General features: G+C 41.0%; 1 protein-coding gene across 1 annotated transcript in view; it reads left to right on the top strand.

Annotated features, from left to right (window-relative positions):
• The first annotated feature begins 451 nt into the window (after window positions 1-451).
• Window positions 452-27,574, top strand: part of SAMM50 (SAMM50 sorting and assembly machinery component) — a 30,314-nt gene continuing 3,191 nt past the window's right edge. The window contains exons 1-13 of the mRNA XM_019544327.1: window positions 452-571; window positions 2,810-2,920; window positions 4,120-4,221; window positions 5,226-5,313; window positions 7,763-7,869; window positions 12,696-12,826; window positions 16,045-16,132; window positions 16,850-16,978; window positions 18,351-18,422; window positions 19,782-19,868; window positions 22,645-22,715; window positions 23,603-23,670; window positions 25,181-25,327. Coding sequence (XP_019399872.1) covers window positions 551-571; window positions 2,810-2,920; window positions 4,120-4,221; window positions 5,226-5,313; window positions 7,763-7,869; window positions 12,696-12,826; window positions 16,045-16,132; window positions 16,850-16,978; window positions 18,351-18,422; window positions 19,782-19,868; window positions 22,645-22,715; window positions 23,603-23,670; window positions 25,181-25,327 — 1,222 coding nt within the window. The 5' untranslated portion in view covers window positions 452-550. The remainder of the gene's footprint in view (window positions 572-2,809; window positions 2,921-4,119; window positions 4,222-5,225; window positions 5,314-7,762; window positions 7,870-12,695; window positions 12,827-16,044; window positions 16,133-16,849; window positions 16,979-18,350; window positions 18,423-19,781; window positions 19,869-22,644; window positions 22,716-23,602; window positions 23,671-25,180; window positions 25,328-27,574) is intronic.

Below are 27,574 nucleotides of genomic sequence, written 5' to 3'. Positions count from 1 at the left end.
TTCATTTGCCCTCTTTTTTTTCACCTCTGGAAAAATAGTGGCGTTTTTCAGTTTCAAAGAACATGGGAAACCCACACCTACACACTACAAGCTCCAGCTTTCTCTTGGGTGTTGGTTGTTGCTGTGTTGGTTAAAGAGATAACCAGACAAGGAAGGGTCTTTGTGTAAAGCTAATATATTTTATCTGATATCAGGCTTTCTCTTGGGACTCCTAGTAGCTGACCTTGCCCAGGATCCCTTGGCAGCCCAAGGTGCTCCAGGCCTCCTGGCTGAAAAACCCTGGGACCAGATCCAGGTGTCCCAAAGACCCGCCTCTGCAGGAACTCCCTACCCTGACCGTGAGGCAGGGCGTGGAGCAGGAAGGTTGGGGCGGGGCTTCTCCTACACGCCACTTCCGGAGGCCGAGCTCCTCTGCCTCATCCCTTCCGGCCTGCAGGCCAATGGGCGCAGATGCCGCGCTGCCTATCATAGTCACCCTCGTGCCGCGGTCCAGGCGCTGAGGGAGGCATTGCGGCCTCCGCCCATCTGCTCACCCGGCGCTGCAGCAGCCATGGGCACGGTGCAGGCGCGGGTAGGGCGCTCCCTCTCCCCCTCCTTTAGTTGCGCGTGTTTGGAGGCCGCGGGCGGGGGCCGCGTCCGCTCCGAAACCTTAGTGCGGCAGCCGGGCCTGCCCACTCCCCCTCCTCCGCGGGGAGCGCTCACTGGCGGCCCGGACTCCCCCAACCTGGGCCGCCGGAATCGGGGAGGGGTAGTTAGTAATGGCCGTAATGGGAAAAAGCTCTTCCCCTTACTGCAAGCGCAGGGAGGGAGTTCCTGGCCGGGCCGCGTCACGCGGGGGGCGGGGCTTGAGCCTGTCAGGGGCGTGGCCGGATAAGGCCACAGTCGAAAACCAGGCGTCTGCAGTAGGGGCCGGGCCTCCTGGGGCCCTGGCGATAGGGAACGAACGCTAGCTTTGTTTTCTGAGGGCAGAGGAAAGGGGGAACGCAGAGTCTGCATCTTCGGAGGCGCCTTGAGCCTGAATAGCTGGAGAGTCTCTGGCCCTGTTATCGCGCAGAGAGCCGCGGCGCTGGTGGGCAAAGTTGAGCCCCCGCTTCTTAGCAGCCCCTGCCCACGTGGATGCGGCTGGTTTCCATAGGGAACCCAGGAGGGGCGGGGCTGGGGTTTCCAAGGAGACCCCAGGAGTGCCAGGGCAACAGGTGGATCTGGGGTTTCCGTGGAGACCTGCTGAAGAGTGCTGGCAGGGCTGTGGTGCTGCCTTGGAGCTGGGGCCAGAATTTCACAGGAGTGATGGGGACGTGCAGGCAGCGATCGTGGCTCTGCCACGGTTCCAGACCACACTATTACTGCTGCAGAATCTCAGCCCCTGCCCCAGAGCGGCTCCCTGCCCAGCCACATGGCCTGCCAGCACTGTTTGAGTGGTCTCCATGGAAACTCTGGCACTATCACAGTCCTGCTTCTCTTGGGGTCTCTGGATACTGGCCGTGACACTGGACAGGGGCTGCTGGGAAATGGAGTTTAGCTGCTGACTGGATCCACCATTTTGCCCACCCATGCTTTTTTGCCTGTGGAGTTGGCTGTGATTGGAAGACTGGTCCTGTAGCCCTGCAGCCCCCTGCAGAGAAAGCAGTGCTTCCCTGCCCACACATTGTCTTGGGCACTTTAAGCAGTTGCTTCGTTGGGAGCAAGAATGTACTAAGTGCAGGATTGGTCCCTTGTTATGGCCACCATGAGCATACCTTATTATAACTCATAAAGGCAAAACCTTGGGGTGAAAAAGTAAAGCTTGTGTGCAAAGGTTTCACCAAGTTCTAACAATCAGTGATTTGATTTGAATTTTAAAACAGAACCAGGTTATCCCACAGCTGGTTTGAATGCTTTCCTTTGAAAGAGCCAATACCAGTTGTTGTGGGGGAAAAGATCCTAGATTAGCTCCATCCTGAGAATGGCAACTCTTAATGTTCCAGAAGATTAACCTGCTTGGAGTGCTGTGATGTCAGCTGTGCTGGTGACAACCCTAGGTGTTGCCCAGGTCTTCAGTACTGCAAATGTGTGCTGTCATGTAACTTTTTTTCAGCATTCTCTATACGGAAAACAAGACCACATTGTGATGGAACTGATCTGTCTTAAATCCATATCTCAAAAGTGCTGAATGGCAGTGTTGCATTTTTAACTGTTACTTGGAGGGAAAGCTGGTGACAGTAAAGACGCTCATTTTCACAAATCAAAAAAGATGTAACGCATAAAGCAAAGTGGCCTGCTGAAAGCCTCTTTTCATTTGGGCAGTCAGGTATTTGGCACCTAACCCCCAAAAAACCTGGTCTCTGAAATGTTGTATATTGCCTAATGTTCTGAAAGCCTCTCTTAAAATAAGCTTACCTGCTGAAAAGAGGTTCTTTACAACTGATTTGTACAAGTCTTTTTGAAGGGCCTGTGAGTAAACAGAAAAGCTGTGTGTTGAAAATTTTAATCTAAGGAAAGATCTTTTTTTTTTGCAAAACTGTGTATATATGTGAAGAAATGCATCCGTTTTTTGGCGAGCATAACACATGCACGGTGTCTAACTGAGGGAAATGCTCATCCTGGAAATCCTTTATTGTATAATAAAACTGATTTTTTTTAAAAAAAGGCAACATATTCAATTCTCAGCATTTTATCCCTTCTGTTACAGTTCCGTGATTCATTATGATGGGCAGGGTGTCCAGATTTAGAAAAAATATTCTCATTTGCTATAGAAGAAACAGCTCTTCTTAGTACAAATTATTTAAGTTATAAAATAGAAAATACATTTTTATTTTTCTGTGTTGTTTAGAGTTTGGACCCTCTTCCCATGAGTGGACCTGATTTAGGTGCTTTAGGAGAAGAAGCTGAACTAATTGAAGTTGAACCTGAAACCAAACAGGAAATTCTTGAAAACAAGGATGTGAGTATTTAAGCAAAGGTTCTGAATTTATGTATGTATGTATTTATTTTGTATGGAATGTCATAAATCAATATTTTAATTGGGATGTAAAAGAAGTAAATTAAATCTTATACTTGATGTTCCCTTTGTGTTTTGCACAAGAGAAATATTGTTAAAATACATTTAAAACAATAAGATCATGATAGAATTTGTTAGAATGTCCATTTTTAAGAACTTTTTTTCCATTGGCTTGGTTCATGATAAACCCTATTAGAAGTTTGATAATATTTCTTTCCTTAATAAAAACAATGTTTAGTCCATTGCATGGCCCACCATTATTATTGAAGATCTGCCAGCAAAAGTTAGGTGGCTGCTATTCTTTATTTTATAGAATTGGGGGAGGGAATATTTAAGCATCTGTGGTCTTTTGGACAGAAAGCCTGAAGTTATACATACACAAAAAAAGTTGGAGAAATAATGAGGATGTAATGTATATGGTCCATTAGTAGATAGTAAACTAGGTGCTCTGCTGTCTAGGAAAAAATGGCTAAAATCATCTAAGATCTCAGCATTAAAGACCATACCATGTATTTTAGTCTACAGTATTTAGGTTGTGAGGGATTATTTGATAGGTACCCAAGTAATTCATTCATTTTTTACTCTGTATTTAAACTCTTTGCTTATGGTAAATGGTAAAGGAATTGCACCAACTATTATACTGTTGGTCTTGTTAATTGTTAATCAGTATATGATTTCAGCTAATGAAATATATCTGTCTTTCATGTTATTGTGACAAAGTATTTAGCAGAATTCACAGATTCAATCTGACAGTCCACACCATGAATACTTCTGCTGTGACCTTGGATTTATGACTTCAGGGTTATTAACTGTGTGCCTTAGTGCCTGTGCTACTGCAGTCCCCGGCTAATGACTGATTTATCTATAAAGATTTGTGACTAAATTTCTGAAAATTATGGGAGCTATCAAGAACTCCAATTAGTTCTTTATTTGGAGTTAAATATTTGTTTTTTTCCATGCACTTCCTGTTGAAGTGCACATGCTCTAGGATTGCTGGTTATTATATGTTAGTGGTAATTCATTCACAAATCTGGTAGTCTTGTAACTTTATTCAGACAGCAGTGTTATTTCTGTCTCAGAGCTTTTAATTTCCTCTTAAGTAGATGTTTAATATTTTGTTAATAGTCATCTGTTATGTTTAGGTGGTGGTTCAACATGTACATTTTGATGGACTTGGAAGAACCAAAGACGATATTATCATGTATGAAATCAGTGATGTTTTCAGGGCTAAAAACCTGATTGATGTAAGTATGGCATGTTTATAAAACACTACATTGTCTTGGAAAATGGCCATGCGTTAGATACCAGTTAGAGAAGTAAATCTACAGTCTGAAAGATTTTAAAATGGTTGGGAAACATAGTTTAGCATGCAACATCTTTGTTATTGATAATTACCAAGGAGGAAAAGGGCTTTTAAATCCCAGGTTCATCACGGACAGAAAAGGAATTTATTTTCTCATTAGGTTCAAGATTAATGACCAGTGGCAAACTTAAAATGCTACAATGCTTTTTTTAGAGTCACTGTCAAGAGTGGAATCATGCTTTATGTAGCTGATTATCTCAATTTGATGACTTAAAAAAAAAAGATAAGCTATGTTAGTTTTCACTCTGGATGGCAGCCTTAACTGTGGATCCGTTTAATACCATTCAGAAGGGTGTAACAGGGTATTCTGGAACAATATTGGTGTGGTGATTTGGAGAACTCTTACTGCTGCTGTCCATACTGCTCTTAGAGCTTTTCAACATTGGAAACTTGATTGCCCTAATGATACTGTTGTAGTTTTGCTGGTCAGTTTACCCATACAGGCAGCTGTTACTTTCTGTAGACTGGAGGCTGAAGTATTTTACATAAAACATTTTGTAAGCCTTCAGCTCAGCATTTAACATACGATTTTATCTACAGTTTCAAAAACAAAGTTGTAGTATATAGTTGTTTTATGTGATGAATGCGTAAGATCTTATCCTGCCATGTGGTGTATGTGGGTTTTTACCTTTTTAAAAGCATGATTTGAAGAAATTGGATACAAAAGAATGTTTTATAAAGGTTATGAAGCAAGCCAATAGAGGCAGATGTTTGAAGTGGATTCTCTCTGTGTTTATCTTCTTGCACTTGGCTACTGAAGTGGTTCCTGCATCAGTCTTTCAGGAGGTGCATACATGTCCTTCAAAGTCTGTGAATGATGCATGGATCTCCTTGCATTTATTTTTTATTGAGATTCAAGGCTGAATTCCTTATCTTATTCTCTAGGTAATGAGAAAATCACATGAAGCTCGTGAAAAGTTGCTTCGACTGGGAATTTTTAGACAGGTGGAAGTTCTGATTGATACTTGTCAAGGTAAATATTGCAAGTTATTACGTCTCATTTATATTTCCTTTTATATAGAGAGGGCAAGGGAGAGAGGAAACAAGCTTCTGTCAGTGTTTATAATACAAATCTCTTCATCCATAGTTACAGAAACTAGGGCAAGGGTGAAGAAACACTTGAACACTTGCTCAGTATTGTACTGGAAATATGTGGTAGAGCCAATAAAATCCATATCCTTTGATAACTTTAACTCCCAAACCATACACTGTTCCTGCAACACCTTATATTAGACACAATATAACCTTTTTCATTCACAGCACATTTTTGTGGTAAAAACATAGTACTGGATTATTTGGTAAATGAACTGTATCAAAATATATTTCTGCCTTGTAACAGAGGTAAAGTTGCATAGAAAACCTCAAGTTTGGCATTTCCTAGCTTGGGTTCAGAAGCTTTACAACCTTATTAATGTTCTCTGTGTATAACCATATGATGTATGTGGAGCTGTGTGTATTACAGGTAAGGCTTGTAACATAGCCTACCTTTTAGGTTGCCTGATACTTTCTACTGTAAGACCGTACTTAGGGTTGTTTATAACTTTGTTAGACTTCAGCAATTCAAACTGTATTTGCCTACCTTAGTCTGAATACACAGAAGCATATGGGTCTATAACAAGTAGACATAGTCTTCTACCAAACCCCAGAAGTCCTCAGTCTTTGCATTCCTTTGCTGTGAACAGATAAATTTGTTCAAAACAAAAAGTGTGTCTAATCCCTTTATATGAATTGTATCTACACAGAATAACAACCTGTCACTGCTGTTAGCTACTCTGTTAGCTCAAGTGGTAGAGGACTGTATTTTGGAGTTCATATAGGAAGATTCTTCCATTTTGATAGTAAAGGCATGTATGAAATGGGATCGTTGTAACTATGTTAGTGGACAGGTATCTATAAATAATTCTACACAAGCATAATATGTGTTATTTGGGAACTTAAAACTCTTGTTTTGACTTATTAATTAATCTCACTTTACAGAGAGAGAAATGGGTACAAAAATTACACGCACACTTGGCATAGAAATCAAATGTCTTGCTTAATGTAAGTTAGCAAGTCCTTGTGGCAGTCTGGTCTCCCGACTGAAGTCTTCAGTGCTACCTACTAATTAGCCTTAGTATTCCAAGTCATATTTTTAGACATTTCCAGGAGAGAAATAACAGACTGGTTAGATGTGGGTCATCTGTTCTCCCAGTCAACATTCTATGTAATCCTGAAGCAATTAATTTTGCAATCATATAATGAAATTGTGCTGCCTTTCCTAGTTGCAAACTCCAGGTGTCAACATTCAGACATAGCGAAAGCAGAGCAATGAAACTTGTGTTATACTGTTTCTAATAGTGATTCACTTTCTGTTGCTGTTACTTTTTCCAGTACCTTTCAGAAGTAGAAAAAAAAATCATTAGGTGCGTTATATTTAAAAATACATTGTATATAGTTAGTGATTTGGTAAAGATCAATATAATATATATTATAATATATTAGGTGATAATGGGTTTCTTAACTGTTGTACATTTTATTTTTTAGCTATTAGATGCTAGCGGAGCAAATCTTGATCCAACATTATCGAAAAAAGCCTATTTAATTAGGGAAGTAGTCTGTCACTGAAAATAGGTCTGCAATGCTACAGATTACTCCATAAAAGTGTGACATTGTAACTGCTTAAAGCAGGGGTTGGCAATGTTTTCTGGCAGGGGGTCAGAGGCTGGAATGAGTTAGTTTGAATCAAAGGATCATTAAGATATGGCTGCTGTTGCTCCTGCTCAGCCATGGTGTGGTTTGGCAAAAGCACTCCTGCAGGAGCCCTTGCTGTTTGAATATGGCATAGCATGGGCAGAACTTCTCCCTTTGCTGGAACCGTAGGCAGCTGACTGAGGTGGAATACAAAAAGAGCCTCCCTATTGTCAAAAGTCACCTGTGGCATGGTTCTGCCAGCCCTAGGTTGCCAACCCCTGACTTAAAGGAAAGAGGGGGTTGCCTTCTGTCTACCATTACAGTAGAATAGCTCAGTTAGAACACAATTTGACCACAGATTTTTTTAATGGATTGCACCATGCTTTCTGAAAGACACCTGGAATGCTATATTGGGATTATTGTTCCACTGACTATTTCACATATACCTAATACTAAAAATAAAACCTATGCCTATTAAAACCCTGCTTTTATTAAGTAGGTATCAAGTGCCATGTTATGCTAGCTATTACTTAAAGGGTTGGTGTTATAAAAGGTAAACTTTTTTGCTTGTATCAGATGTTAACAAAGACTACTTTTCTGAGGCTAGCAGTCTCCTTTGAGCATTTAATTCAACTAGTTTCACATTCCAAAGGAATGTTTTTTCAATTAACTTAAATTGTCTTTTATCCAGCTATAAAGCAATATTGTGCAAACAGAAGACTCTTGAAGAAATAATAAATGTATTTATTTAGGAGATGATGCCCTTCCAAATGGTTTAGATGTAACATTTGAAGTAACAGAATTGAGAAGACTAACTGGAAGCTATAACACTATGGTCGGCAATAATGAAGGCAGCATGGTATGACTGGTTTTAAAATGTTGCAATTTTTTTTTGTCAGGCAACTTAGTTAATTTGTCAAACCTGAGGTTAGCTTATGGGTTGTGTAAATGAGAACTTCATCTTAACCAATTTATTTCTCTAGTATGGCTTTGCTAAGAAGTTTTAGCCCTTACCTACATGAATAAGTCTGTGTGATACATCCCCTCTGTGCCTGTTAGCTCCCCAAATGGAAGTGATGTGGCGTGACACATGGGCCAGTAAACTGCCTGTTGCAGAACATACTGACATATATGCAGCTCTCCATGCTAATGTTGCAATCTTGCTTTGAGTTTGGAAGCTGGCTGGTATGGAATGTCTCAGCACAGCAATGCCTTATATTGCTTATGCGTAGTGTCCCTACAGTTCTCATTCTGGACCTGCACTGAGAATATCCAGCAGTTTTTACACAACGGAATAAATTTTTGTTCTGCCCAAGTTAGGTCACATTTACATTCATTTGTATCTTATGCCTGTATCTAGATTTTTACAGGATCTGGTCCAATACACAGGTTCTCATTTAGCCAAATGGTCAAATAGGTACATTTGAGGGGTTGTGTTTTGAATTGGAGATTAATGGACTCTTTTTCTTGTATTTTATAAATTAATTAAAATATACGTTGAGTACAATTACCTTGCTTTATGTACTTAAAGTTTGAACAACTTGCTCTCTGCCACACCAATTTTAAATGGACTTTTTTTGAAGGAATATTAGGTTATCTTACTTCCAAACTATGTTTCTTTTCTTTTCCTTTTTTATTTTAAAGATCAATACCAGTTGTTACATGATAAGAAGTATAGGATTTTCCAGATCCTAATATGGTAAAACGTATTTGCATTGAATTCATATTTTATAGCCAATTACAATAGAAGGAACAGGCTAACTTTAATTTCAGTCCTGTCTGAAAATTGTTTACTAATTGATGTTACAATTAATACCAAAGATTTTCAAAGTTGCATGAGAGTGGAGGAAAAAAAATTCTTCACCTCTGATGCATTTTAAAATATCCTCTACAGCAGCGTTTCTCAAACTCTGACAGATCGCGCCACTGATTTAAAATGATACAACCTTATGTACCACCAGCAAATTTTTCAGTTCAGCCTTAAGTACCACCAGCAAATTTTTGTCATATAAAGTAATTATAATAAATCTGTTAATGCATACCACTGGCAGGTTGTCTGCATACCACTCGTGGTACCTGTACCACAGATTGGGAACCACTGCCCTACAGAAAGTTTCTCTGTTTTTCCCATACAGTAGCTCCTCCTTCTGTTTGTTTTCATTTATTACAAAGCAGTAGAGGAAAAAAATATAGAATCATGGAAAATTAGGGTTGGAAGGGACCTCAGCAGGTCGTCTAAGACCAGTCTTCTGCTCAAAGCAGAACCATCCCCAACTAGATCGTTTCAGCCAAGGCTTTGTCTGTCTGGGGCTTAAAACACTCCAAGGATGGAGATTTCACCACCTCTCTAGGTAACCCGTTCCAGTGCTTTACCTCTCTCCTACTGAGAGTTTTTCCTAATATCCAACCTAAACTTCCCTTGCTGCAACTTGAGACTGTTGCTCCTTGTTCTGTCATCTGCCACCACTGAGAACAGTCTAGCTCCATCCTCTTTGGAATCCTGCTTCTGGTAGTTAAAGTCTGCTATCAAATCACCCCTCAGTCGTCTTTTCAGCAGACTAAATAAGCCCAGTTCCCTCAGCCTTTCCTCATAACTTGTGTGTCCCAGCCCCCTAACCATTTTCTAACCATTTTCATTGCCCTCTGCTGGACTGTTTCCAACTTGTCCACAACTGTTCTGTAGTGGGAGGTCCAAAACTGGACACAGTACTCCAGATGTGACCCTCTTCAGTGTAGAATAGAAGGTAATAATTACTTCCCTCCATCTGCTGGCAACACTGCTTCCAGTCTGGCCCATTATGCTGTTAGCCTTCTTTGCAGCAAGGTTACACTGTTGACTGGTATCCAGCTTATTTTTCCCTCTAACATTTTCTGCAGCACTGCTGCTTAGCCAGTTGCTCCCCAGCCTCTAGCAGTGCCTAGGATTCTTCTGCCCTAAGTGAAGGACTTGGCACTTGTCCTTGTTGAACCTCATGAGATGTCTTTTGGCCCAGTCCTCCAGTTGGTCTAAATCTCTCTGAATTGTTAGCCTTATCCTCCAGCGTGTCTACTATTCCTTCCAGCTTGGTGTCTTCTGTGAACTTGCTGAAAGTGCACTCCATCCTGTCTTCCAGATCATCAGTGTACGTATTCAATAAAGCTGGCCCCAGAACCAACCCCTGGGGCGCTCCATTTTATACTAGATGCCAACTAGACCTTGAGCCATTAATGACTACCCGTTGAGCCTGACAACCCAGCCAGCTTTCTCTCCACCTTACAATCCATTTATCCAGCCCATACTTCCTTGGCTTCTTGCATCAATGCTGTGGGAAACATCATCAAAAGCCTTGCTAGAATCACGTTCACTGCTTTCCCTGCATCCACAGAGCCATTTATGTCATCACAGAAGGCAATCAGGTTGATCAGGCATGACTTACCCTTGGTGAATCCATGCTGACTGTTCCTGAACACTTTATTCTCCTCCAGAGTGCTTAGAAATGGATTCCTTGAGGACCGGCTGCATGTTTTTCCCAGGGACTGAAGTGAGGCTGACATGTCTGTAGTTCCCTGGTTCCTCCTTCCTCTTCTTCAAGATGGATTCTATATTTATCTTTTTCCAGTAATCTGGGACCTCCACCCAGTGGCATGAATTTTCAAAAATAATGGCCAGTGGCTCTGCAATCACATCAGTCAACTCCCTCAGCACCCTTGGATGCATTGCATCTGGCCCTATGGACTTGTACACATCCAGCTTTTCTAAATAGTCTTGCCTGCCTCTTCCCCAAACTGTGCTGCCCAGTGCAATAGTTTGGGAGCTGACCTTGCCTGTGAAGACTGAGGTAAAAAAGTACAGTAATTGAGTACTTCAGCCTTTCCCTCATCATCTGCCACTAGGTTGCCTCCCCCATTCAGTAAACGACCCACATTTCCCCCAGTCTTCCTCTTGATGCCATACTTGTAGAAACACTTGTTACCCTTCATGTCCCTCACTAGCTGCAACTCCAATTGTGCTGTGGCCTTCCTGATTTCATCCCCACATGCCCTAGTCATGGGTTTGATCTTCCACTTCTTGTAAGCTTCCTTTTTGTGTTTAAGCTCACTGAAGTGTTCTCTGCTAAGCCAAACTGGTCTTCTGCCATATTTGTTATTCTTCGTGCACAATCTTAATATGAACATATCTTAAACTATATGAAAATATGACTTGTAAAAGCGTGATGTTGGTCTCCAGGGGACTGACATCGCTTAAATACAAACAACTAACCAAAATTCAAGAAGTTTGTCCTGTTAAATTCATTTGAAATATGTAGAAATTGTGAATAAATAAATAGCCTGTTATATCAGTGTGTTAATGGTGAAGAACTGCCTAACAGTCTTAATTGCAAAAATAAAACTGTATATTGTATCTCTGATCTCTGCACTTTCCCAAGGGCTTTTAGACCAAGACAGCTTAAATTTGATAGGATATGCTGGTCTTATTTTATACCTTTTGGCACCTTTTTGTGTTTCCTTAAAAGGACATCCTGTAAGAACACCCCAGAGAAACAGCAGTTGCAGCTTTCAGTAGCAGATAATTTTTCTACCTTCACAGCAAAACTGAGTTATGCTGTCATATAAAAAAAAATGAATTTTGGGTATGAGAAGCCAGGGAAATGTAAGTGAAATGCTTCCAATGCTTAACAATATATTATGTTGTCATTGGAGCTGCTTCAGATTTTTTAGTTTACCCACTCCCAAATGTTTGTGAAATATCTCTTATTCAAACTTCCATCAGATTATTGTTATGTTCCTGATCAAATCTTTCCCCTGTCAGGCAGATTTCCTGGTGGGCTTCTGGGGAGTCTTGACCTCCAGGCTCTGCAGCTCTGGGACTGTCCTGTAGGCTTGGGGCCTGAGGACTTCTGGGCCAGTAAAGTGTCTTTGCCCCCTTGTTCCTGAGTTATTGATAGTGTTAAATTGACATGACTACCAAATTGCATCAGCAACTGCTAGGGTCCCCGTGAGAATATTTTGTTCTGGAAATACCATTTGTTGATGTTCTTGATGCAGTAACTTGGTTTGCAGAAAATTTTGAAAAATTGGGCTTTGTTTGGAGGCAGAATGAAAATAAATATCAAAATATCAAGTTTTCTCATGAACTAAAAATCCTGAGTTTCACCTGGTTTTAATAGTCAGCACTTGTTGTTGGACAAGAGCAGTAATATTGTGTCTGTGTTGAGTATATATATTTTAAGTGATTTTATTATTTTAAATCTTTCATATTACTACATAACCATTTATTAAAGGCCACATAGTTTTTGGTCTTTAAATGAAACAGAATTCTTAACTAAGGTTAGACACAGAGTTTTCATTTTTCCAGGACAATTTTTTTAAATTTAATTGTTCAAAATTCCAGTAAAAACATGTTTTTAAACCATGAAAAACTAAAAGTCATACATTATGGTACTGAATATCAGAAAGCAATACCAACTATATAGACAAAGATAATACTGAGATCAATAATTTTCATTGTCAGTGCTGACAGAAGTGTAAGAACTATATGAAGAGCCTAATTATGGGCAACTAAATTGGCTTTTAAAAACCCCTCCACCTCTAATCCTTTGCAGTAGAAACGCAGGTAAATTTGTCTGCGACATAAGTGTTTCAGTGTCTCTGATTATTTTAGCAAAATCATATAGTAGATATCAAACCATTTTCCATTCTTCCTAGGTCCTTGGGCTCAAATTCCCTAATCTCTTTGGACGTGCAGAGAAGGTGACCTTCCAGTTCTCCTATGGAACTAAGGAAACTTCATATGGCCTATCATTCTTCAAACCACAGCCTGGCAACTTTGAAAGAAAGTAGGGAGCACACAATTTTTTAATATAATAGTGCTGTGTCATTGCATAAAATTAAAGTGAGGTTATATTCTGAAAAGTAACAGAAATATTTAATAAGTTTTCACAATTTATTCTTAATGGTTTATACTGATTTGGGGTGAAAGCAGCACAAGTTAAGGAAAAACTGCTTGATTATGCTATGGTATATTGGGCCTAGTCTCTTGATTTTTTTTTTTTTTAAGCGTAAAGATCCTTACAGCCAGCCCTGCAAACTTAGCTTGGGACCTGGATGTCACTGGGGTTCTTTCTGGCTAATGGTTAGTCACCAGGAAAAAAGATTCTGTAATAGGAATTTAATTATGTAGAGTATCCACAAGCCATTTTTTTTCCTCACATAGTTTGTTGGCTGCAGATTAATAGGTCTGTATGTAATGAAAAATTGCTTTCATTACAAGAATAATCAGATGAGATTCAGAAACTGCAAGGGAGCAAGTATGCTGAGTAAAGAAGCTCTTTAATTTCTTGCCTGGTAAGACCTTCACTTTGAGATGTTTAATTGTAAAACTGAACAGTTTTTTATTAATCTCATGAAAAATAGAGATACCCTGGCAACCTAGGTATTAAAGTGGTAGCAATATTGCAGTTGTTAATATGGGTTACAAGTGATTGTAAGCAAAATATGATTTGAGAATCATGTTTCACTCACATTCCCCTTGGTTTTTTGTTTTTCACTGTCAGCTCAAGAAAATTAAGTAAATCAGGGCTGTCTAATTGGCAGACTGCATGCAGCCTGGGAGGGCTTCAGTTGTAGTCACTGGGCTCTTACCCAACTGTCTGTCTGAGGGGCAAGTGGTGAGGCCCTGTGAACACGGGGGCTTGAGATGAAGCCCTGTGAGGAAGGGGCGTGAAGTGGGTCCTGGTGAGCAAGGGGTATGAGGGTAGGTCTTGCTAATATGGGGACCGAGTTAAGACCAGGTAAGCCTTTAGGCACCTGAGGCCACAGGCGGGCCAGTGGCCAACTGGGTGGGGAGACTGAGGAAGAGCCCTAAGTAAATAACAGGATGAGTTAGGAGCCCCTCATTGACAGCAGCTGGGTAAGTGACCCAGTAAGAGACCAGAGGCAGAGCCAGCCCAGGGTTCTGCAAACAACCCAGCACTCGCTTGGATGAGGGCCACGGGAGAGGCCCAGGAGGCCGCGCACTTGCTGGCCAGGGAGTGCAGGGAAACAAGCCCAAGGACCCTCTGGGTGAGGGCAGGGTGAGTGAGGCCCTGTGGAAAAGGAGGGGTGGTATGAGTGTGGCCTCATGGGGGCCAGTAAGAGAGACCATGTTAGCTGGTGGAGTGAGAGAGGCCTCAGTGAGGGAGCTGGTACAAGTGCGGCCTGTACAAGGCGGAACGCGAGAGCCTAACTCTATCCTGAGCTGGGCCCGGCCTCAGGCTGGAGCAGAGCACAGCTTTTAGGAACATCTGTGAGCCTTGGGATGCAGTACAGGGATGGTTAGGCCCAGGAGAACAGGACATTGAAAGGGCAGCCTCCCATCTAATTAAGACCCTATTCATTTAACAGCAAGGTGTGGTAGGTGAGAGAGGTGGGTGGAGTGCCCAGAAGAAGGTGAGAGACTAGCACTGTGGTTGGTCAGTGAGTTTCCACTTCGCCACACTCTCCCTAAGCTCTCAAAACCCTTGGAAATAACTAAGGGTTTGTCTACACTGTACTGACTGCAGTATAGCAAATCTGTACCAAAGCCATCTTTTACCCCAACTTCTGTCTGCTTAATCCCTACTTGGAGTGTATTCTGTGACTTCATATGCAGAACAGTTTGGAAAAGAGATTGGGAAGGATTGTGTAGTCAACAACAGCAAGGTTTGAATGAATTTTTCACATTTGATGCTGCTTTATTTACTCAAATCTTAGTGACCTAATCTGAGAACTTCAAAGCTGCTATGAGATTTGAACATCCACTTTGCACTAATTTTAATAGAGAATCCTGAGTCCAAATGCCTTGTATAACTCTGAAACATGAGCAGGATTGACAAAGTTGCTTGAAAGGGAGAGCATCCAGCAATTTAAAAGTCATAAAATGTCTTTATTCCTTTTGTAGAATGTTTGAGTCGGTGAACTTGTCTGAACAGAAGAAAAACCAGTTTGCCTACCTAGTCAGGCTAGCTACCATCCACTAAAAAGCCCTGGCTTTTCACATTTCAGAGACAGCAATTATCACCTAGGTAGAGCTCCATTGCTTTTGTTCTCTCACTTGGAGACCAACATTCAAGTTTATTGCACTACAGATATTTACCTGCATGCACACAATCTTGATCTGCACCCTCTCCGCACACCATAGTGCCCCTCACTCCCGACCTGCTGCCCCTAATAAGATAGATAGAAATCCTATTACCTGCCTGGAGATTTCTCTTAGGAATCCTAAACCCGCCTAGGCACAGCACAGGGATGGGGCTGCTGGCCCTCAGGCAGCATCTCCTGACAGCTCAGCCTCTCGAGCACAGGCGCTGGCTCCTGTGCTGCCCTTCAGAGGCAGCACCCACCTCTCCTGCCCTGTAGCAGCCCCTGCCTCCACCCTGACCAAAAGTCAGGGATTTTACTTCACTCAGTTTGTGGGAAGAGCGGGAGGGTGATCCAAGCTAGATTGGTATTTGGCTGGAATTTGCCTGGAATTACACACAGGACTTAAATTGCTCAAGAGCAGCGTGACGTCCAAACACAAACACCGTGTTGTGCAAACACAAATGTGCTGCACCAAAAAAAGCCACATAAAAATTTTCAGGTGTTCTGCATTAACGCCAGTGTCGTTTACACACGCCCTATAAGAATGCAACAGCATCCTTTCTGTTAAAAGCAGAACTTACAAAATGAAAACAGTCATTGTTTTCAGTTGCTTAATTTATCAGATCAAAGGCTGTAAATTGAACCACAGATGTATCCTAATCTAGATTTTTTGTTTTTGTGATACAAACAGCTGGCTACCAAAGTTTTAATTGCAGGCAGGGGCACAAAACTGACAGTAAAGCTTTTAAATTGTACTTTAGACTTCTAATAAATACATACAAATGCTGAGGCTTATTTTGACTAGTTAAACCTGCATTTTACAGGTACTTGTTACACAGACAGGTGGCCTCCAACAACAGCAGGACATAGATTGCTTCCTAAGAAAAAAAACTTTATAAAATTTTACTTCCTTTAATTTCCACATTTCAGATCTCCATGTAGTGTTATGTTTTAGTTTTTCAGTAAACCTGTATAAAGTAACCGGGCAGTTCCCTTGGAGCTCTCTTCGTGAAACTGACAGAGGAGTATCAACAGAATTTAATGTAAGCAGTAGCACATCTGTTGCTCATTTTATTCCAGACATGAATGGCGTGTGCCCCCGGTGGCTGGGGGGAGCATGGCTGTGGCATGGATTGTCTTTTCCCAGGGGGTGTACTGTCACGTGCAGGGGGTGCATGTGCACCCATGGGCATCTCCTACGCGTTACCCCTGATTGCAGAAACTTGTGGAATAGGAATTTACCTTTAATTCAGTTCAAGGTTTAGAGGCACAATTTCTATTTTATTTTTAGATTTCTAAAATATGCTTTTTTATATGCTCATGGCAGTGATAGATTTGGCATAACATGAAAGAGAACATAAATTCTGAGATGATCTGTGAAAAGATTAAAAAGTATTATTTGGGATTGAATGTCACTTCACCAGTAGCTTAAAAGGAAATATAGGTTTAAGTTTACAAAATATGAAGCCTTTTCAGAGAGGTGGCTAGCTGCCTGGGAGATTGTATCAGCACAACTGGAAATGTTCTTTATTTTGGGGAAGGTTGTTGCATGGGCCAGTTCATATCTTGGCTTGGGCAGAGTGAGTGTTACTCTGAAGTGAAAAATGAGTTTCCCATCTTAAGTTTGTGTAGCAATTTGGAAAGGGTAAGCACTACCCATCTTCCATGTGTAGAAATAAGGCTTCAGAATTTTTTTATCAGTGTGTTGCTGGTATTTTATAACGCTGCCTTTTTTTCATGTACTGCTCATGTCTTTGTAGTTTCCAATATGGAAGACAAATCATACGCTCAAGTGGGAAGGTGTTTGGAGAGAGCTTGGATGTCTCGCAAGAACAGCATCTTTTCCTGTTCGAGAAGAAAGTGGACACTCTCTTAAATCTTCTCTCTCTGTAAGGCTTTTTCAGATCCTGTGTGGTATATAAACTTTTTGGAAAAGACAGTAACTTGTTAATGATGTGCAGTTACCTTGTCAGTGGTGCCAGGAGAATTTTTTTGGTACCCTTACTGGAGACTAACACAAAAAATTATAGGATTATTTTTTTTTTTACTGAGATACTGCCTAGTTTAACTACATTTAACCAGTCGCTGAGTAGGTCACTAGATGAAATACTTATTTTGCTTGACTGTTGAATTTGGAATAGCTTAGAGCAGTAGTGCTTAATTTTTTTCCCTGGTGGGCTGGTTGGGCAGTGCCTTGTCCGTCTGTGGGCTGGTTTCTGCCAGTAGTCCTGATTGAGCACCAGGGCCGGCACAGTAAGCACCATCTAGCCACATGGAAGGGGTGAGGGGCAGCCTGACTGTAACCCTGTTCTGTGGGGAAAGGGGAGTGTGGCTTGACCCCTCAGAGAAAAGCATGTGTGGCTGGGCCCTGCAGGGGGAAAAGAGGCATGGCTTAGCCTCAACCTAGCCTGGTTGGGGAGGGAAGAAAGAAAGGGGGTGCAGCTTGCCTCTTAGGGAGGATAAGAAGGTGTGGCCTGGCCCTGTGGGGGAAGGTGCATGACCTGCCCCCCAAACCAACCCCCTAGGCTTGGGGGGGGGCAGATGTGGCCTGTCCCTGATCCAGATGTGGGGGAGGGGGTATGGCCCAGCTGCAGCTGGGCTTAGGGTTTGGGAATTTGGTCTGGAAGGGTGACCATATTAATGGTTCAAGTTTCCCACTGCCCGGGGAGCCACCGTGTGATGGGAGGTGCGGGTTGAGCTGGAACTGTACTGGGCGCGTGGTGGCACGGCACTGGGAGTGAACTATGGTGAAATGGGGTGGCTGCAGCATCTTCTGTAGCCCCTGCTCTGAGCCCAGTCCCTGGAGAGAAGAGCCTGTTTCCAGCCTGCAGCTTCAGCCCACCTGGTTGCCCCACGCAGATCCAGGGGGCACATTCTGCCTCCCATCCTCCCGGGGTGCAAGCAGCAGCAGGAGCTGTCCCGCTCAGATGAGCTGCACCTCTGTCCCACACCTCGCCTCAGCTGGGCAGTGCCTGCCCCCTCCCTCACTGTGGGGGTGGGTGAGAGTTGATCTGCCCCCCTCCCCTTCCACCACAACAGACTTACCAGCTGGAGGCAGCTCTCCAAACTATGTTGGAAATCGGATCAGTGTCGGCCGATATGCCTCCTTAAAAATCGGATATCTATATCGGCCCCAAAAATCTCTATCGGTCCACCCCTAGAAGGCGTGGCATAAGATGCAGTGAATTTGCTGGAACGTGGTAGCTGCTGTATTTTTGGAGCCTTCTCATGCTAGTTAAATAATTGTTGAATCTTTTTCAGCACGCCATGGTAATCGATTCTCGGAACTCTTCAATCTTGCCGAAACGAGGTGCTCTGCTGAAAATTAATCAGGTAGTTCTTAATTTACCAGTAGCTGCTAACATAGATGCTGTGCATGTGCATGTAAAAGGTGCTTATTTTGTTGCTTCTTGGTACTCATTTCTGACTATATTTTTTTTTAACACAAGTATCAGTCAGGGTAAACAGTAGGCCTGTGCGAAGTGGCTAGTATTTGCTTCGGATTCGGCCAGTTCAGGGGTCAGTGATTCTATGACCCTAATTCTGGTGTGTGCACAATCCATCCAATACAATTTCTGTGGTTGTCATAACCCTTACTTTGGGGACAGCTGATTTTTAAATGGTACACAGTATTTGAAATATCATCTCCCTCTCTTCCAGCAAGACCTGTAAGGTGCTGCAGGACCCACTCTTGTCAAATAAGAGCAGCACAGACTAGGTTCCTAAGCAAAGGAGATGTTTTTAATTTAGGGCCTTAAGGTAACAGGAACAAAATTTGGAAACTGCAGGGGAGCCCTCAAAAACCCATAACTAATAAAAGGCCTGGCATTAATTCTCTCAATTTAGGGGTGTCAAACTCATGGCCCCACAGGCCAGATGAGTCATGTGTGGCTGGTCTATGGGCTGGATAAATGGTGTGGAGCTGTCCACATGGGCTTGATTCAGCCTACAGACCCATCTCCCCTTGTATGCTGTCCCTAGCATGCACACAGTGCCTGTGAGGAACCAGTCTGGGATATATGTCAGGATGTCACACGTTCAAAGCAAAATCTATTGTTGCTTTTTGTTCAATTATTCTGTGCTCTTAACCTTACTCTGGTATAATATAACTGGATGTTACAGTTTCTTTAGTAGATATGAGACTTTCCTAGCGTTGGCAATACATAGGGGTGCACAGAGGTGCATGTGCACCCCCTGAGATTGGCTGCTGCTGCTGGCAGTGTCTGCGGGTGGTTGCTGATCACTGATTGGTACTCACCCCCCTCTCCCCCCTCAGAGCTGACCCTGCTGTGGCCATCTGCGGGATCTCCCCATTTGCTGCTGCCTGCGGGCAGTTGCCATGCTCCCCCAAGCCGTGGGAGGCACGTGATGTTCATGTTTTCTAATTAAAGGAGCCAACTGCTTGATCCTGGGTGTCAAACAGAATAATGCGCTCCATTCTGTCATTATTAACAAGTGGTATAGAAAGCAACTGCCCTGTTTAATGTCTGGGGTGAAAAAAAAAAAAGTGTTTTGACGTTTGCTTGCCATGTGCTTTTTTACACTGGTATAGAATTCAGTTGCTCATCAACATAGAAGCTGCTGTTGCTTACAGAGAGAACACTGCTGGTGGTGACATGGTTTTCCTTCCTAGGATAAGTATTAAACCTTGCATGTTCAGGGTAACTTTTATTAAGGTTTCTGTTTATACAGGAGCTGGCTGGCTACAGTGGTGGTGATGTGAGCTTTCTGAAAGAGGACTTTGAGCTTCAGTTGAATAAACGAGTTTTTTGGGATTCGGTAAGTATTTACATATTCAACAGTCAGTTAGCAAGTAACAAAAGTAACTTGCATCTTTGATGTTATATACAAAAGGCAAGTGCTGCTAAAATTACCAGCGACTAAAGCTGGAAGTTGTAACTATTGTAATTTTACCTTGAAACTAAAAAAAAAAAAAAAAAAATCCTGATTGCTAGAATTTCTTTCAGTTCATTTAATTCCTTTTATGGGTAGTCACTTGAGTTGCTTGAATTAGTTCTCAGTCATCAGATATGAGAAATCTTATCCTTTTTAAGGAAAAAATCATTTTAATGAACAAATACTGCATTAATTTATCCCTTGATAGGTCACTGTTAGCTTTTCCTTAGCTGATTGACCGATCCCCATAGATCAGGCTTTTCTTCCTTCCCATGCTTATAAAACTTCCAGCCAGTCTTTCCTGCCTAACCTTTCCTTATTGTCTGATATTTTTTTTCATTTGATTACGTCACCAAGTTCATGAGTATTCCTGCTTTTCCCTGGTACTGTCTTAATATGTGAATTATAGCATGTGTTGTGTGGTATGTATTTTATTTATCTTCTATATAGAGCATTTGAAGGCGAGATGGAAAGCCAGCCTCAGAAGTGAGTTAACAGCACAGTGCATTTTTAAACCCTCACAAACCAGGCGTAAACAGCATTGAGCATATAAACTAATTTCAGTTTATGTATAAAAAATTCCTCTTTCAGCTCTTGTTCTTCTGTTCCTTCAGGTGCGCTTCACATGTTCCTGAAAGGTGTATAGATACCAGAAGTTCCATGCAAATACTGACTCTTCTGGTATCTACCATCTTGAAATTACATATGACAGTATCCTTAATAAATGCATTTGAATGTTGGTGTGTGCATCTCCTTAATATATTAGTCTGCAGTTAGATTTATGTGGGAAATTGAACAATTTCTAAGGTAAAACAAAAAAGGTTGTTTTTTTTTTTTGGTTTTTTTTTTTTTAATATGAGGGTAGTGGCAAGGCAGTGTTTACATCCATTTGAACAGGAGTGGATAGCTCCTTCTAGCATTCTCCATTGACACATCTGGTCGTGTTAAGTTTAATAGCATTTCAGATTTTGGGAATGAGTTTTTCTTGGGTTAAATGAATTCCCTGAAACCAGTATTTTGGAGTGAGGAAGAGGCAGTAGATCCTGGTAAATAAACTCATCTTCTGTGAGTCAAATATGAACCAATAAGAGGTGAGACCTCTGTTGGGAAAAGATAAAAACCTTTTGAAGAAAACACATGTTTCAACCAAAAACCTTCAGGAAACTGTTTAACATGCTTTGTAAAATTAAGTTGGAGTTCACTTAAATCAGGTGTCATTATGATAGTGGACTCTTGGGGTTATTTTAATTGTGTTAGTATATAATCAACTTACTTGTTAGTATCAAGATTTCTGGTCACAAATAGAGTCTATTGATGCTCTTTCATTGTTTATAAATGTTTGTTTTTTAGCTTTAGTAAGACATTTAAAAATTCAATGGCTAACTAAAGGAAAGAAGGCAAATTAGATAGCAGTCAATATAAATGAGAACCTGCAAAGTGTAGAAAATTGATCATTAAAGGTGACGGGAAAACAATCCATGGTTGGCAAAGGTAATGATAATAAGGAATTCTTAAATTGTGTTAAGGGCAAAAAGCTACTTTGTCATAGTATTGGCCCATTACTAGAGGGCAATAGCAAAGTGGTTAATAATATAGAAAAGGTGGAAGTGTTTCATAAGTCTTGCTGGCCTATATTTGGACAGAAGAAGCACAGTGTACTTCTGTCATTGTTCCTTAGTAACTGAGAGGAATGTTTAAACACCGTCCTCTAGGGATAGAAGTGAATTATTATTTTTTATGAGCAGGTCTGGATAATTTACACTTCAGAATTCCAGAAGAATCAGCTAAAGAACTATCAACCTGCTGATAAGTTTTAATAAATCTTGGAATACTGGAGAAGTTCCAGAAGATTGAAAGAATGCTAATGTTGTAGCAATATTAAAAAAAGATCAGGATTGCTATAGATCAGGAAGCCTGATATTATTTCCAGGCAAAATAATGGAAAACAAGATAAGGGGTTTAATTGATAAAGAATTGTAGGTAGGAACATAATGCCAGAGAGCCTGGTTTTATAGAAAATATGTCTTGCCAAACCTTGTTTCTTTCTTTGAGCTTAAGTCTGTTAAAAGCAACTATGTTTACATACCATTCCTAGTTTTCTTTTTTTAATGTAGAACTTAGTACAGCACTCAATGCTCATTTAAGATAATTAGCTCCATACAATATCAATAGAGCACATCTCTTAATTACAGTTTGTTTTGCAGAGGCCTTATAATGTTCTTCTATGTTAGATGTAATTAATGTCAGTAAAGATTTTATTTTATTTCTGAGAACAGCGTAAAATGGTAAGAGTCAGGAAGTGAAAATGGATGAGGGAGTAGCAAGCAGACTGTAGGATAACTATTTTTTTCTAGACTTGCAACTTGAAAACAGCAGTATCTTATTTTAAATGCACTGTGACTTTTTTCAAATGTAATAATACGTAGATTAGAAAGAAGGCAGTAATGATCAGTAGTTTTTCTGAAAATGTATTTCTTAAAGATTTATTATCAACATACACATACACCCTGATCACATGCAAAGTTTAGTTGAGCTAGTGGGAGCTGTGCACCTGTGTCAGGTGATACAATTTCATCAATGGGGCATGTGAACAATACTTGATAAATGCCAAGTTGTAAAAACAAACAAACAAACAAATCACTTATTTTTTTCCCCTAAGGTATTTTCGGCATCTCTGTGGGGTGGATTGTTGGTTCCTATTGGAGACAAGCCATCCAGTATTGCTGATAGGCAAGTAATGCATTGAATTCCCAGTTTTGTATTATTGTTTTGTTGTTTTCAGTAACCTCAGGTAACATATATGAAAACCCTACAGCTGCTATTTCTTTTTGCATTTAGTAGTTTGTTTTAGTCCTTAACACCTAATTAAGCAATCCCTCACTTGAGAGTCCTGTTAACACATCGCCACTCCCATTTATCATTGCCATGCTACATGGTCATACATTTACAACTTGCAGGTACTTCTATTAAATAGTGTATGTTGACCACCTTCAGTACTTACTTAACACCTGCAAAATTATCCATTTTAATTTGAGGAAACCATGCATAAATGAATATCCTTGGGTGATACAACTATCTTTTAAATGTGTCCAGCTTATTCTTGTTCAGGCGTTGAAATACAATATCTGCTAAAGGTCACTAACAGAAACCATTCAGAATTAAAATTATTTTTACCAGCTATCAAGTGGAATTAATTTAACTTTAACGTTGATACAGATACTGTTGTTAAGGTGCTTTAGAAAATATTCAGATAGGTGAAACTTGCTGAGAACCAAATTCAGGATTCTGTTTCTCCTGCAGTGGTGAATGCCACCACCAGTACCTAATCGTGCAAAAGGAGCTGCATTTCTTGTGACTGCAGTGGTAGGAAAGGAAATACAGAACCTTGTAATTTGGTAAAGGAAGACTATTTTTCTCAATTTTTTTGGTTTTAAAATTCAGCCCAGTTTTGACTTCTGATAATGAATTGTATTTCACTTAACCTGTAAAACAACAAAAAGCAAAAAAGTTACCTCTAATTCTGAATTTGAATACCAAAGAATGGATAACTGGATTTTAAAATTAACTAGAACCCTTCTGTAATGGTTAATTGAAATAAAAATGACTTTGTTTGCTAGGTTTTATCTTGGTGGACCAACAAGTGTTCGTGGATTCAGTATGTACAGCATTGGACCCCAAAGCGAAGGTCTGGAACTCTTAAATCCCAATCATATAACAACATAACTGCTAGTTTTAAAAGATAGGGTTTGTATATTTGTTGCACTTAGATTCTAAATAAGTAGAAACTTTTTTCTCTCTAGCTTATTTTTTCAGAACAAGTGGATATAATCCTGAGGGTTTGAGTTTTGGGTGTCTGATTTCTGATATTACTAGATCACAATGGAAAAAAGACTGTGCCTTCACAGTTTTATGTTTTGAGTTTACTTTGCTAGATGGACTTCATAGGAAGACTTGTTTAAGATCAATTTTTAAATTCCATTTTTATCCCCTATGCATTCCTCCCTATATATTCTATTTACAACTCTCTAATATTCTTCAAAGGGTGCTAAGATTTTGAGTATATGTGGCTGTTACTAAAATTACTTATGGTGATTAATTAAGACCTACTACTCCCTCTGTCAACATCTTTAATCTTCAAACCACTCATCCTTATTTAGGGTTTTGTTGACAGGAGTAATGGGCCACTGTGATTTTTTTTTTCCAGTTCTTTTTTAAAAAACAAAATGTGTTTTTAATAGTGGTTACACTGATTCTGTTATTTGATGTAGTGTATGTACAAAGTAAGTTAGGTTGATAAACAATCTGTTCTGAGATGGAGATTTGAGAGCCAGGAACTTTCCTCAGTTTTTTCTTTATTCTCCTGATGATTTGCTGTGATCATAGGTTAATTGCTTAATTTTCTCAGTTTCTGATCTTTAAAACAAAGATAGCTTTCTTAGAGGTACGTATGGTAGAGAATCAGTTATCTGTAAAGTCACTTAACTGGATTCTTTGTATTAAAAGAATCAGTCTGCAGGTTGGCTTTTGCTTGTTGGTTAGACAACTGTGTTACTCATTTACTAATGCTTTGATTTTTTTTTTTTTTTTTTTTAAGGTTGGTTGTAGCCATGTTGGTCTAAGGATATAGGCAGACAAGGTTCTTTGGGTAAACGTGATATCTTTTATTAGACCAACTAAATATTTATTTGGTCTAATTTAGTTGGACTAATAAAACATGACATTTACCCAAAGAACCTTGTCTGCCTTGAGATTTTAACACACTACACAGAAACGTTTTTACTTCTTATAAACATAATTTTTAATATTTGCTATACAGCACAGTAATTGAAGTAAATTAAACACCATTTCATATTGTGATGTTTGAGTATATAGGAAAACTGATTATCCAGAATGATAGTGGAACTAATTGTTCTGGATAATCAACTTTTTACTGTAGTAGGTTGTCTCTGTTGAGCAGCTAACATGTTCTTGCTCCCCTGAGCCTACCTAAAGGCAAGGATAAAAGATAACTGCTTGCATAAGATTTAAAGAACTATGTAAGTGTTAATTTATCTCTTGCTGGAAGTAGGAATGGAGAGCCAATGTGGAAGAGGTGTGACCATAATAAAACAATTTAGGAGTTCCCCTTCCTTTTGGAGCTTTTCCTTTTGGTCTACTCCATGTAAATACTTTGTGTGCAACATTTTTCCATGCAGGTGATTACCTGGGAGGAGAAGCCTTTTGGGCCGGTGGCCTGCACCTGTACACGCCTCTCCCTTTTCGGCCAGGCCGGGGGGGATTTGGAGACCTTTTCAGAACACACTTCTTCCTCAATGCTGGAAACCTCTGCAACCTTAACTATGGTGAGAAGCAAGATATGCATGTAAATATTGAATTTTGTGCACCTGTCCTCAATCTCCCTCCTCCTCTCCCCAGATCCCAGGAGGGTAATAGTATAATAACAGTTTATATATAGGTTTTCTAAATCTTATTTTATATCTGGGGAGTTGAACATACAGCCCACGGGCCGTATTCAGACCACACCAGTGAGTCATCTAGCCTGCAAGGCTTCTTTCTGGCCAGACAGCTTGCCTCCAGATCCAGTCTGCAGGACTTGTCACCACAGCTTGCAGACCTACTGTGTCAGTGCTGCACTCGAGGTTAAAGCTGCCCACCACAAAGTTTCCCTTTTTTGATGGCTGCATGGCATGTAAATGGGCAGTGAAGCAGAGATGTTAACCCCTGTGTGCTGACCACATTGACACAGCACCTCCAGCAGCCATGGTAAAGGGAGGTTAAGTGGCAGTGGTGTTAACTCCTTGGTTGCTGGTACTGACACAGCAGTTGTGGTAGCCACAGTAAGAAGCCCTGTGAGCTGGATCCAGAGAGAAGTCATCTGGCCCGCAAGAATCGCTAAGAAAGACTCTAGTCTGCTAACTCAGGTGAGTTTGACAGCCATGGTTTACATAGTTTACACTGTAAAAATTATAATGGGCAAAAGCATAAGCTAAAAAATAGTAGGCTACATTTTGGTCATCTTTGCATTTGTCAAGTTAGCAGGTAGAGTGGTAATTATAGTAGACCTCTCTAAATCACTTTTAAAAATAAACTTTTTACGCCCAGGAACTTTTCAGGGTGCAGAAGCCTGTCTAGTTAGGCTAAACTCTGATAGTTGTTTGTGTAGTACTTGCTTTGCTAGACATACTAGGTTTTGGAGAAAAATAGAGGAATCAAATAACAGATTCAGAAGTTAAGGCACCATAGTGTATCTTGAGTACGGGGTAATTATTAGGGCTTTGTGAAATTTGCCTGGCTGTTCCGTTTCGACTTGTTTCGAGCTTGAAACAGTGGCTCGGTGACTGGTGTCTTCTGGGCCTGGGGGGGTAGCCAGAGTCCCCCCGTGGCTGATTTACTAAGCTGGAGTGGCGCAAGGGGGGCCCCGCCGCACACTCAGTGGCAGACCCAGAAGTGGCCTGGAAATACTGTGTTGCTAGAGAGAGACAGTACTTCCAGTCCACTTCAAGATCTGCCGCTGAGCACGCAGGGAGTCCCCCCACGTTCCTGGGGGCGCTCCATCAGCCCCAGCACTGTAGTGTTCACAAGCTGTGCCCGGTACCTTGAGATATGTAGAAAAAACATTTAATGCTGTGTCTATGGCTGAATCGTTGATTCTCCAAATCAGCATTGAATCTTCAGATTTGGATTCGGGCAAATCGAATCAGGACAGTGACCCAAATCAAATCACTGTCCCCTGATTTGGCCCAAATCAGAATCCAAATCGAATAATGCCTATTTCACACACCTCTAGTGTCTTTCAGCAGCATCAGGCAACAAAAGTTACCATTCATTTCCTACTTGCTAGTCTAGCAAGTGGGATTCATCAATACCTTTTGTTTTCTATACTCTTTTATTTTATTATTATATTCATTTGTTCCTTTCAATTAATTCCTCCCCCAAAATCCTCTTTTTGTTTTTGTTAGTCTATTTTGATTCTTTTCCTTCAGTAAAGAAATCTGTGCTTGATGAAGTGCAGTTCATAGACTCATCTATGAAAAGTAGTTCTTAAATTCAGCCTGACAGAGACTTTTTCAACTCGAAACCTTGCTAAGATATATTTCTCTAACTATTCAGTTGGTCTACTAAAAGGTACCAGATTGATCCAAAGAACCTTGTCTGCCAGTGCCGTGTCCTTCCACCAACACGGCTATAATCTGCACCTCTAGGACCTTTGACGCCGTCTCCCACCCCATCCTCATTTAAAAAAAAAAACTAGGCGACTGTGGCATTGATGCCTACACAGTTACATGGATTGCAGATCGGCTGAAGGGTCGTGTTCCCGAGGGGGATGGTGGATGGGTCATATTCGACATAGGGGGAAGTGGGCAGCAGAGTCCCCCAGGGCTCAGTCCTTGGGCCTGTGCTGTTCAATTTCTTTATCAGTGATTTGGATGACGAGGTGAAAAGCAGCCTGTTTTAAATTTGCTGATGATACCACAATTTGGGGTGAGGTGAGCATGCTAGTAGGGAGGGAAAGACTGCAGCAAGACCTGGATAGGTTACAGGGGTGGGCTAACAAAAACAGGATGCATTTCAATACTGACAAGTGCAGG

This window comes from Crocodylus porosus, unplaced genomic scaffold (assembly GCF_001723895.1).
Source record: "Crocodylus porosus isolate Cpor-Errol unplaced genomic scaffold, CroPor_comp1, whole genome shotgun sequence".
Lineage (NCBI taxonomy): Eukaryota > Metazoa > Chordata > Crocodylia > Crocodylidae > Crocodylus > Crocodylus porosus.
This window is presented reverse-complemented; position numbering and strand designations above follow the sequence as displayed.